At 32.8% G+C, this 12,755-nt stretch overlaps 2 protein-coding genes across 3 annotated transcripts; both read left to right on the top strand.

The window, feature by feature from the left end:
- Positions 1–229: 229 nt before the first annotated feature.
- On the top strand, positions 230–5,435 carry LOC8262698. Its single transcript, XM_002526756.4, has 4 exons — positions 230–790; positions 2,256–2,887; positions 3,098–3,613; positions 5,043–5,435. The coding sequence occupies exons 1-4, from the start codon at positions 520–522 to the stop codon at positions 5,199–5,201; spliced, it is 1,578 nt and encodes a 525-aa protein (XP_002526802.1). The 5' UTR covers positions 230–519; the 3' UTR covers positions 5,202–5,435.
- Positions 5,436–6,624: 1,189 nt separating this feature from the next.
- Positions 6,625–11,245, top strand: LOC8262697 (carbamoyl-phosphate synthase small chain, chloroplastic). Of its 2 annotated transcripts, XR_001535768.3 has the most exons (11): positions 6,625–6,949; positions 7,181–7,313; positions 8,533–8,621; positions 8,703–8,763; positions 8,867–8,934; positions 9,062–9,190; positions 9,281–9,390; positions 9,482–9,829; positions 10,069–10,234; positions 10,550–10,674; positions 11,016–11,245. XR_001535768.3 is itself a non-coding variant. In XM_002526755.4 (10 exons), exons 1-10 carry the CDS (start codon positions 6,805–6,807, stop codon positions 10,597–10,599), a joined length of 1,299 nt encoding a protein of 432 aa, XP_002526801.2. In that variant the 5' UTR covers positions 6,625–6,804; the 3' UTR covers positions 10,600–11,002. The 2 variants fall into 2 exon arrangements, 1 of the variants encoding a protein (XP_002526801.2); XM_002526755.4 differs by lacking the exon at positions 11,016–11,245 and having other exon boundaries at positions 10,550–11,002.
- Positions 11,246–12,755: the final 1,510 nt, after the last annotated feature.

Genomic DNA, 12,755 nt, shown 5'->3' with positions numbered 1-12,755 from the left:
TCTCAACACTACACACCATATTTCTTCATGTCAAAATGTAAACTATTTGCTAAAGCTTGATACTTTCAATCACTTTTAAAAAATAAAAATAAAATTAAAGTCTGATATATTTGTTTTTGTTTGTTACAATCTTCTGTGTAAATAAATAAAGCAACCATTTTTCTTGAAATAATTCCATGAAAGTATGTATATATATAATTTATCCATATCCACATGTCACATTCTTGCAGAAAAAAGAAAATGGTACATAAGCCAAGGCTGAAAGCAGCAGACTGAAGGATGCTGTTCTGCAAGTTTAGAGGCCCACCATGTAAACTTTGCTTTCAAGCAACTGAAAGCTAACAAGTAATAACAACCATCATGAAAATGCCAAAAATCTAACATGGATTATCCCACCAACTGAAAAACCAATCCAAAACCGTGACTTATTCAGCCACTCACACAGTCTCTCACATATGATAATTAATAGGAAAGTCCTATAATTGATCCGTTTCTCCAGTTCCTTGAAGAAGAGAGCACATGGGTTCTTCTCAAGCTTCCTCGATTTTCCAAATAATGATTTTGCTGCTACTGGTGCTTTGGAATCTGGGTTTTGCTATAGCAGCAAGAGCAATTTATCCATTATCAGACGAGTATGTATCAGCAATAGGAGACCCGGGAATGAAGAGTCCAAATGTGAGAGTGGCATTAGAAGCTTGGAATTTCTGTAATGAAGTTGGCTTTGAAGCTCCTCACATGGGCAGTCCCAGATTGGCTGATTGTGCTGATTTGTCTTGCCCATCAATCTCTGGTACACCCTCTTGTTCTTGTATTAGATAAAGATACACATTTGAACATTATCTGCCTTATCTTATGTGTTTGACATTTGGTGATTAACATAATTGTTTCTACTTATCATTTACAGTTGACTAATTTGGTAAAGTTAATTTTTATTTGAATAGCTGTTGTAATAGTATTTATTTTGGCACTGTTTTCTGTCTTATATGTGTTATTAGCGTGTAAACTGTATAGTAATATCACGCTTTCTAATTTGACCTTCGTTTAGTAGACTGTTTCTTTGCTGACAATCGGGATTCCATATAATACTCATATCAGTTGTAATAGATGGAAAAGTGGATAATATTGATAATCTGATACTTTAAGGAGATGGGAACCGATTTAGCTTTTAAAATGAAATTTGGTTGCTGTTTATATTTTCAAATTCTGTCAGAATAAATATAATTTATCAACTTGCTGAAATCCAGTGCTTAGCAAAAAATAGGACCATCTTTTTTTTTTTTTTCTCGTTTTGTATAGCAGAACAGAAAGCCTCATGAGAGCAGAATTCTATCATCAATTTTATTTTTGTGGATAGATCCTCAATTTTCCATATTTAACTTATGTCTTTCAATTTTAACTTTGGCATTCCCTGGTTTATACATTTTTAACGATCATAGGTTCTTATAGCAGCTATGTCGTTCTTTTAATTTAGCTAACTACTTCTAATTTCTTCTGGAAACATATTGTGAATATTCAATTGCCAATTGATTCTCGACTGATGGACATATAAACCTTGATCTTTCTGATGCTATGGTGGTCCATGTGTTGAATCTAATTCAGTTTGTATAAAGCTTAGACTTGACACTTCATATTCAATGTTGAGCGGCTGCAATTCTCCAATCTATACATTACTTCCAACATGCTTTGAAAATGTTGGTAACAATTAGCTTGGATCAAATTGGTCCAATATTTTATCATAGTAATGCAATGCATTTTCGGACTATTTGCATAATCTTCCTATCTTTCTCTTCACATGGCTTTCTATTATGCGTTGGATTCCTAAACTCACCTTATTTGCTTGGCTCAAGTTATCTTCTAAAAGTTGGACCAGCTGTGCATACAATTGCCACCAAAATTATCAAATTTGTTCTTTCTTCTATCTCCACAAAATCTTGCTCAAGTTAACTTCTCTCTAATGGCTTTAATTTGTCAGTAAAGGAACGCTTGCCAATTAGAGTCCCATTTTCACATTTTGCTAGTCGCAATCACGGCAGAAGGGTTGTATTCCATTATTTTATACTTATATGTAGGACAGCTTAATTGTGTATCTGACATGTGAAACAGCTCAGTAATTTTGTGATATCCTGAACATTATTAACCATTTGAAATCCTTTTGTGTAATTTATACCAATGCATTTGTTGCATGTAACATAGAAAATCACATAAACTTTTGACTTTTTCAACAATCTTTTTGTAGCTTTATCTTTAATTTTCAGATTGTCTGAGTCGCAACTTCTTTGATAGTCTAAGCAAGTGTGAAGTGCATCATAAAGTGAATGACTCAGATAACAGCTTAGGAGCTGGTGACAAGTTTCCTACAGCAGATTTTGAATCATATGAAGACCCTGACATGTTTGCTGTGCAAAAGGAGCTATATCTTGCTTCTCTGTGTGAGGTACATGAATCTCCAAAACCATGGCAGTTTTGGATGATTATGCTAAAAAATGGGAACTTTGATAAAAACACTACGCTTTGTCCTGAAAATGGCAAGAAAGTCACTAAAATAATAACAAGCAGAAACTTCCCATGTTTTGGTAAAGGATGTATGAATCAACCACTTATTTACCATAATTACTCGCGTTTAGTCTTTGATGGGGACAAAGCTGCATCTTTGACTGGAGGATACTTTGGGACATACGACCTCGATGCTGACTTGAGCAAAGGTGTGGGAAGGAACTCCTATTTTTCAGTCATCTGGCAGAAAAATTTGAGCACAGGGAGTTGGATTTTCTCACACAGACTAACAACATCTGCAAAATATCCTTGGCTTATGTTGTACCTGCGTTCAGATGCAACAGAAGGATTTAATGGTGGCTATCACTATAATGGCAGCGGTATTATGAGAAAGGTTTGTTAACAGGACATTCTATACAAGTTTATGTTTAAAGTATATTATTGTTGTGTATAGCAGCGTTGAAAGTTTATGTTTCTATAATACTTTCTCTTGAAATTCTTCAAGCTGAGATTTTCTCACTATTCTTACTCTTTTTTTTTTTTCATATTCTTTTGATCTTTCCAATGGTTTGAAGTTGAAATTGCAAGTCATTCCATATTTCAGTTGCCTGAGTCTCCAAATTTTAAGGTGAAATTGACACTAAATGTTACACGTGGAGGAGGGGGCAACAGCCAATTTTATCTCCTTGATATAGGAAGCTGTTGGAAGAACAATGGAGATCCTTGTAATGGTGATGCTCTGACAGATGTGACTAGATACAGTGAGATGATAATTAACCCAGCAACTACAAGCTGGTGTCGTCCAGATAACTTAGTGTCCTGCCCTCCTTACCATGTTAGTCCTACTGGTGAAATAATTTACAGAAATGAGACATCTCGGTTTCCATATTCTGCTTACCATCTCTATTGCAGTCCTGGAAATGCCAAGTACCTGGAGAAACCATATGATATCTGTGACCCATATAGTAATCCACAAGCACAAGAATTGGTACAAATTCTACCACATCCTGAATGGGCTGTGCATGGCTATCCTGAAAAGCAAGGAGATGGATGGATTGGCAACCCTAGGACCTGGGAGCTTGATGTTGGGGCCCTCTCTAGTCGTTTGCACTTCTATCAGGTATATTTTTTTAATTTTTATATTGTGGTCACCAAGAGATTGAAAGAATTGATCCTTAACTTTGTTTGTTAATTTGGGTCAGAAAGGGGAGAGCAGGCTGGATGATGAATTTTTCTGTTGCTACATAATAATTCCGCTTTATGCACTTAAGAGAAAACTTAGGGTACACAAAATTTGCATGGGTGATTGATGTGATAAAAGAGCAGATTCCTTCATAATATAAACCTGTCAAACTAATACTTGTTTAATTTTGGTCATCTTGCTATAGTTTTTTTCTCTTTCTTTTGAATCACCCTTTAATTGAATCGATCAACATTTTCTTTGGGATAATATTTCAGGGATTCTTAGGAGAACCTATAATTCTGTAATCAAATTTGTTATGCTAACATTAGATTTTATAATATATTGAACCAAGTCAGTGGAGATAGTTAATGCCATATTGGTCTTCTTCATGACTTAATTGCTGCTTATAATTATGAGGGGATGTTGGGAAGTGTAAAGGGTTTGTTTATAATGCATATAAGGTAAAAAGAAGGATTTCTTGGATTAGTAACAAATCCTTTTTTATATCTGATATGCTTATTGATTAGCCTTTTATCTGATTAATTACAAAGGGTGGCTTTGACCTGCATCAGGCAGAAGCATTTCTTTCTTCTGTGCATTTCATCTTTTGGAGTTTTTTACCATGGTGTGAGGTTATGTTTGTCTTAAGTATTGCTCTTGACAACCAGATGGCTATGATTGTTTATTAGCTTTTGCCTTGGAACCTTTATGACTCCTGCATCCTTTTTGGTTTATCCAGAAAATCTTAAAGAGTGACAAAAGATCTCTAGGATAGTTCTTTATATTTGTTAGTGCATTGTTCCCAGAACCAATCATATTTAACATTTTGTCATTACAATAGGATAACCAGTGATTTCTCTGTATTTACTCTTTGTTCAATCTCCTAATTAAAGGCTAATTTAAGGGCTTCTACTTGTATACTGCTTTTGATACGTGTATTGGACCGCTGACATTTTACTCTATATATTCGTAATTCATTTTACATTAGTGAACTCGTGAATGGCTTAATCATTGCAAAAACCTGAATATTATTGCGAGAAAATTAATTATGATCCTTGTATATAATAGTGATATATTCTTCATCATAAATCTTATAGTAGTAGGTCCATTCGTCGAATAACTTTCCTTTTCAATGTGGCAGCTGTAGTAGACTCCAACCGATCATTATTGTTAGATAAGAAACCCTCAATCATCTAGCATAGATCCAAAAATGAGTAGCATGTATCTGCTGAATGCATAATACCTAGTATCTAGCAATATTCATGATCAAAGCATTCAAGTAATGGTTGCTTAGCTTTTATTATGATCTGAGTTTCATTGCTGTTGTGACTGCAAAGTGACCAGCAGAACTGCAACTTTCTTGCAGGATCCGGGAACAAAACCTGCGAGGCGCGTATGGACTTCAATTAATGTCGGAACGGAAATTTACGTCAGCCGGACAGGGGAAACTGCTGAGTGGACAGTAAGTGATTTTGATGTGTTGGTTCCAGAAGATGATACTCATGCTGGTCACAGCTCTTACTAGTTCCTTGCTTGCCAGTATGTTCATTTTCATGTGGCAAAAAGCATCAAGTGAAGGGCACTCATAGTGTGTGTGTATATATAGTCATGTAACGGCTTTGTTATTGATTATGAGAATTGAGGAATATCATAAGATTTTAATTTGAAATTTAATAAGCACCCAATCATTCTGTTAATCCCATCTTATGTACAGATAGTATTGAAATGAAAATCACATTGTAAAAAGCTGAGTTTGAAATCTGGTGTCTCTGTCAAGATATTAGTAATTAATTGTGGCTTTTTATTATAATTATTGATTTTAATACTCCAATCATTAGTTGAATCAGTAATTTTAATTAGTGTTTGGAATTAAAGGTAATAACTTGCTCCCATGCCAATTTTTTCTACCCGGGAATTGACCGTAGATTTTTTTTTTTTTGCCAAAAGATACTTTTCACAAAGTGTTCTTTTATCAAGTATAAACCCAAATGCACATAAATGATAAACTCCTTTAATATTGATGGATGGTAAGAGGAGATTCCAACTTAAAGTCTTTTAATTTTCATCAACAAAAATACTAATTATGGATTTATAACTTGAACATATAATTATCAAGTGTTATTTAAGAATTACTTCTTCTGTTTCAAAAAATAATTATTTTTTATTATCTTAAATTATATATATATATATATTTTATTTTCTAATTATTGAAAATATTTCTCATTTACTAAAATGAATATTCTTATCTAAAATTAAATTTTAATTTTTTATTTTAAAATTATAACTTTTTATTAAACATATTTTTAAGTTTTACAAATAAAATCTTGTAATACTTTTTTATATTTATCCTTTAATTATATATATATATTTATTTTAAATAATAAAAGAGACGTAATTATTAATTGTGATAAAAATAATTAATTTACTTTTAAAAAGTTTTAATTTATAAATATTTACTATTTTTACTTTAATTAATTATCATTATTATGTTATTTATATTTAATAATATAAATTTAAAATTTAATAATATTTAACTTTGTATTTGATTGTGGGATCGATCTTAGTCATTCACTTATTTAATGTAATTTTATGTAAATAATGAAAATAAGATTTATTAAGTTATAAAGCCTATATAAGCAACATAATAATGACTAAATAATATTTATCTCTTGAATAATACATGATTCAGTCTCTGCATTTTTATTATATTAAATTTTTTTACTTTTAATAAAATTAATTAATAATAATTTTTATTTAAATCTAGTTAAAATTATATATTAAATCCAGAAAATTAATATAAATAATTAATATTTAAATATCTAAGAAAGATATTTTAATAAAATAATAAAAACCAAATGGTAATGATCTGTAAAGAAAATTTTAACTTTTCTTGATTTATTTAAAAATGGATTATGATGGATTATTAAGTTTGAAGCTGAAAAGAGAAGTGGCAGTGTTACCAACTTCTAGGTTTTTCAATAGCTTGTAGTTACTGGCTACAAACAGCAGACAGGGGCCTTATAACCACTAGAGTTCACAAGGCAGAGCAAAATCCAATATTCATAGTACATATAACTTAAACCTTTTAAACCAAAAATTTTAAAACCCTAGAGAACGAAGAAAATATAATGGAGATTACACTAACAAATCCATGGAAATTCCATATAGCTACTTCACTACCACACCTCTTAAACCCCCCCAAAAGACCATCACTTTCTCTTTTCACAGTTAGATGCTCTTCTTCTCCTCTCTACTCTGATGGTGCTGCCACTGGTAAGCTCGCGTTCCTTTTCCTTTAGTTTGCTTTCCCTCATAATTTATTTCTTTTTCTTATAAAATATTCCGGGTCTTTCTAATTTGCATTTTGAACCTATAAAGCTTTATGCTTTTTGCTTAATTGGCTCCTAAATCGGGAAAAAAGCGATGAACTGAAATGGGGATTTATCGTTTGTTTATTCATAAATGTCTTAAAATAGTTTATGGGGTTTTGTTGGCGAGGCTCAGGTTTGGCAGAGAGGCCTTGGAAAACGTCAGATGCTAGACTCGTTCTTGAAGATGGGTCAATTTGGAAAGCCAAGTCTTTTGGTGCTAGAGGAACCCAAGTTGGTGAAGTTGTATTCAATACTTCTTTGACGGGGTATGAATATGATTACTTGGAATTCTTTATATCACTGTTGTTATTTATGCTATCTAATTTTTAGGGAAAGGAGAGGCTTTATCAGTATTCTTACGCTTTGCTGTGTGCCAGTAAGTGGTTAACACTCTATTAGAAAACACTCGCCCGAAAGCTGGCCAATATTAATGGATGGGAACACTCAAGTTTAAGACTTTCCCGCACTTCAGTCCATTAAAGGTTATGCAAAGACTAGCCAAGTTAGGCCTTTGGTTCAACCTAATTTGCATTCAGCTGGTGGATTGCTTTTTCCCCCTTCAATATAATGGATGTGCTGAACCATTAGTTTCGGTGCATCTAGCTTGCATTGGATGTCACCGAGTCTATCAATCACCATTCTCTAAGTTTTCCTCAATAGCCCTTTAGTGATCCTATGATGAAATGATCTTTTGGTCCAACACTTTGGGCATCTATTTTCATTCCCTCATCTTTGCGATGCTCATTTTCTCTGGACTTGCATTTCTACGTCCTTGCATGTAATTATACTTGAGGGAGAAACAGATTTGAAAATTAACATTTGAGAGAGAGATATTCATTTAGTTTAAGAAATTGGGTTGAAGAGAGGTAGGGTGACAGTATGGTGGTTTATGAGAGAAGAAGAATGTGGAATGGTACTTTGGGCCTTGTGAACTTATATATTACTTTTTTTCTTCAACTTCTTGAATAGTTAATCATTATGTACCAGTAGGGTGTTATTTTTAAATTCTTATTGCCAGGAACTACTTTACTATAGGCTTTGGATATGGTTTATCTGCATAATGAAAGGAGATTAAAGGGCCACCTATCACTTGTGTCTTCTTAACCTTCTTTGGCTTCACCCCTATTGTTCAACGATGACTAGACTTGTGGGCTCTATTATTGTAGCATATCTATGCAATATAAACCGGAATAGAAGATTTATGAACCAAAATTTAGAAAAATGGAATGAGCATTGCCTAATTGTATTTGATATTTGAATCCTTTTTGCCAAGTTTGTGCTTTGTAGAGTGGTTATTAACAAGTCAAACTCTCACGTGCATTCCATGCCTGAGAAATTTATGCGGGTCCAAGTAACATAGCCTGTTTAGTCTGATTTATGTGTTATTACTGAACAAGAAAGTTATAGTCGTGGAGTTCTGCTGGTTGAAATTGCTTGTAAATCATTCTCGGATTCTGATTTTAATTGTTCTCACTTTTGTTATAGGTATCAAGAAATTCTTACAGATCCTAGTTATGCTGGGCAGTTTGTCCTGATGACAAATCCTCATATAGGGAACACTGGTGTAAATTTTGGTGGGTGAATTGTCATTTCAAATCTCTAGATATGTGGCTCATCTATTATTTGAATCAAATTTTGATGCCTTCGGTTGTCAGGTGATGAAGAATCAACACAATGTTTTCTTGCTGGTCTGGTAATCAGGAGTTTAAGTATTGGGTATCTTTCTTCGTCCTTTGCTTTCTCAGTAGGTTGCATCTTCACTTAGACTATTGAGGTCTTCTTATGTCATTTACAGAACTTTCTGATAAATGTCTTTCAGTACTTCAAATTGGAGATGCACCAAAACACTTGGAGATTATTTGGCAGAAAGAAACATCATGGGAATATGTAAGTTTATTTCCACTGATATACATCTCTCTAGGCGTCCATTATGAGCGTTTGTAGGAAAATTGATGAACTTGAGTTGTCTACATCATCTAATTGCCAAGTTTTGTATTGTTTCCTCATGCAACAGATGATGTTGACACACGTGCAATCACTCGTAGATTGAGGGAAGATGGAAGCCTTATTGGTGTCCTGAGCACGGAAGATTCCAAGACAGATGAGGAACTTCTGAAGATGTCTCGTTCATGGGATATCGTAGGTATTAAAAAGAAATATTTGGTTTACAATTATGGTTGGAAGCATTATAAAGAAGCAAAAGTTGTTAGTTTTACTGGTCCATTTTTTGCAGGTGTTGATTTAATAAGTGATGTTTCATGCACTGCCCCTTACAAATGGGTTGATCCAACAAACTCTGAATGGGATTTTAACTCGAATGGGAGAGAAGGAGAGGTTTTCCATGTTAGTATATTACTACTATTGTATTTTAACCTGAATAAACCTTGCTTGCAATTTCCTCTTACACTTGTAGACATATCTTTCTTAATGCAAGGTTGTTGCATATGATTTTGGGATCAAGCACAATATTCTGAGGCGCCTAGCATCTTATGGCTGTAAAATCACCGTGGTTCCCTCTAAATGGCCAGCATTAGAAACTCTGAAGTTGAAGCCCGATGGAGTTCTTTTCAGTAATGGCCCTGGAGATCCATCTGCAGTTCCTTATGCTGTTGAAACAGTAAAAGAATTACTAGGAAAGGTTCCTGTTTTTGGAATTTGCATGGGTCATCAGTTGCTTGGCCAAGCATTGGGTGGTAAAACCTTTAAAATGAAGTTTGGCCACCATGGAGGAAATCATCCAGTTCGTAATGTTCGGCACAACCGCGTTGAGATTAGTGCCCAGGTGAGTTCATCTATTAAAATTACAATATACTTGGTATGAACTTTTAATTTGTGCAAGGTGACTCATGAAGTGAACAGAAGCAAACGCAGAACAGTTATATTATAAAGTAGTTGAACTAGAAAACTTTGATTTAAAATTCTCAGTTTCAATGTGTGTACAGTTGTGTGCTTCTTTCCATTCATCTCTGAACTCCTGACAACTGTAATTCTGTCTTCACTTCAAAATTCTTGATGTGACAGAATCACAACTATGCAGTTGACCCAGCATCACTTCCTGAAGGTGTGGAAGTGACTCACATTAATCTGAATGATGGAAGCTGTGCTGGTCTTGCTTATCCTGTGCTGAACATCATGTCGCTTCAATACCACCCCGAGGCTTCCCCAGGCCCTCATGATTCAGATACTGGTAAATAGGATTCTTCCCTTCTCTTGCATGATAAATAATCCACTTTTCTCAATACATTATTAAGTAAACTAATGCAATTGTTTAGAAATTTCATGATGCAACGGCTGTAAGGCAGAGGGATTACTTGGTAAATGAGTAATCTCCTTTAATTGTTTATTTTCACCCCCTTACGCAAGATCGCGGTTTTATTAGCATTGTCATATTTTGGGTCTACATGTCTTTGTACATCTGCACATGTACATTTCTTTGCAATTTCTACTGCATAAAAATTCTTCCACATGCTTATTTACATTGGATTTTTTTTTTTTTGGCTAGTTTTCGGGGAATTTGTAAATCTAATGAAGCAAGTCAAACAAAAAGCTTAGACAACCTTGAAGGTGGTGGCCCTGTTTATCTGGTTATGGAATTAATATTCGCTGGTAATGGTCTCTTGCTTGAAGGTGAGCGTTGCCATTATTTCGAAAACCTTGACGTCAGCTAATCCATGCAGATCGAACTAAGCAGCAGCATCTTCTTCTTGTAGTCTATTTGGGTGGCTGTGGGTGGAATAGTTTAAGATGGTTTATAAATATTGCTCCCATTGTCTTCCATTCTTGCAGTGTAGCTGTTTCGGATTTGCTCAGATGCTCTTATGTAGTGTCATTTTTATGAACTGTATGTAGTTTGTTATAGTTGCATCAGGAATCCTGTTAGACAGCAGTACTGTAGAATATGGATTGTTGTGAACATGATGATGTTCATTGGAGTGTGACTCGGCTGATTATAGTCTCTTTTTTGGCAGGCAAGCAATGGACAGTATGCTTTTGTTCAAATTGCTCCGGAATCACTGAGTCTGATACAAATCAGAACTAGTCAAACTTGAAATTTAGTTAACAGTTTTTTTAGCAAGTTCAACTTTGAATATTTTTGGATTTTTAACTGAAAGATTTGTTAACCTCAATCTTTGTTATATATTTCTAAAATGAAGAAAAAATAATAATAATAATAATAATAATAATGTTGATGACTATATATTAAATATGGGTCATTATTGGGTGTCATGTGATACTTTTTTTTTTTTTTTTTGTTTTCATAAAGTTGTATATTAAATGAAGCATATGAAATCATATAGAAAGCATTCTGCAGCAACAGAAGCATTAAACATCCCTACCACCCATCATCTGCCTTATCTGCCTTTTCTTTCTTGTAACTCTTCTTTCGATGGGCTTAAATTTTCTCCAACTATTATGGAAAGACTGCCTTTAATGAATTGCTTCTTTTCCTATTAAAAAGAAGGAAGGAAAATAATGATAATCAACACTTAATCGATATTGAGATGACCGTACTACATAGTACTCTCTTCCCAAATAGTAAACGTTGACGTTTAAATATTAGACTAAGCCATCTGCATCATCAGTTTTTTCATTAACGAAACCATCACAGTTGCCACTATGATGACAATCAAGAATCCACCGTAGTCGCACCTTTCAGAGGTCTTCTTAGCTTCTTTATCTTCAGGCACCTTAATTACAAGTGCTTTAGTTTATCCAAACGAATTCTCCTTATTGGAGACTCCATTGTAATAAAAAAAGTTAAGCAACGACCTATACTTTCTTTAATAATTTCTTTTTTACTTAGCGGTTATGATTAAAGTTAACAAATTTGACGGTTTAGATTATTTATGAGACCGGTGTTATATGACACCCAATCAAAAGCCATTAAATATATAATTAAATGTAATGATAGTTTTAAACTTTTTTAAATTGATAAGTATAATATTTAAATGTGTAAATAAGCTTTTGAATCTTTAACGAAATTAAACCTCAAAATTCTAAAGTGGTGTAACTATCCTTCTAATATTTTTGTAAAAAGTTCATATTTTTGGAACTATCTTATTCTATTGAAAAAAAGCTACTCTTTTTTTTTTCATGCAAATAGTAAAAAAATAGACTGTGATAAAATAAAGAATGTAAACAAATTAATATAATGGTATTAATATTTTCTTACCACCAGGGATGATAATAGGACAATATTTGGGCTGATTTTGAGATTTTCATCTTAGTTTTGTAAAAAATGAGATAAAAAATGAGATTTAGTAAATAGTTTTAAGAGGAAATGAGGAGTATATTAGAGATTTTTCTTTTTAGTATTTTTTAAATAACTTGACTTATAAATAAATTAAGAAAGATAAAATACATATTAATTTAAATTTTAGTCATCTAATTAATTTAATATTTTAATTTTTAATTTAAATTAATAAATTATTTTTATAATCTCATAAAAAATTTTAATTTTTAGGATACTTAAATTTTATTTTATAATGACAATTAAATATTTATAAGTAGTATTCGTGAACGTATTAAATGAGATCATATATTCTAAAATATTTAACTATTATAAAAAAATAAATTAATATGTATATTAAACTATATCAAAATTAAAATATAAAATGCAAGAAGTTGATATTCTTAAATATGCATTTAGCCATCTAGAAAATATAATAATTATATAAAAATCCAAGCAAGAAGCATACGTACTCGGC

The sequence above is a fragment of the Ricinus communis genome, chromosome 2, assembly GCF_019578655.1.
Source record: "Ricinus communis isolate WT05 ecotype wild-type chromosome 2, ASM1957865v1, whole genome shotgun sequence".
Classification (NCBI taxonomy): domain Eukaryota; kingdom Viridiplantae; phylum Streptophyta; class Magnoliopsida; order Malpighiales; family Euphorbiaceae; genus Ricinus; species Ricinus communis.
This window is presented reverse-complemented; position numbering and strand designations above follow the sequence as displayed.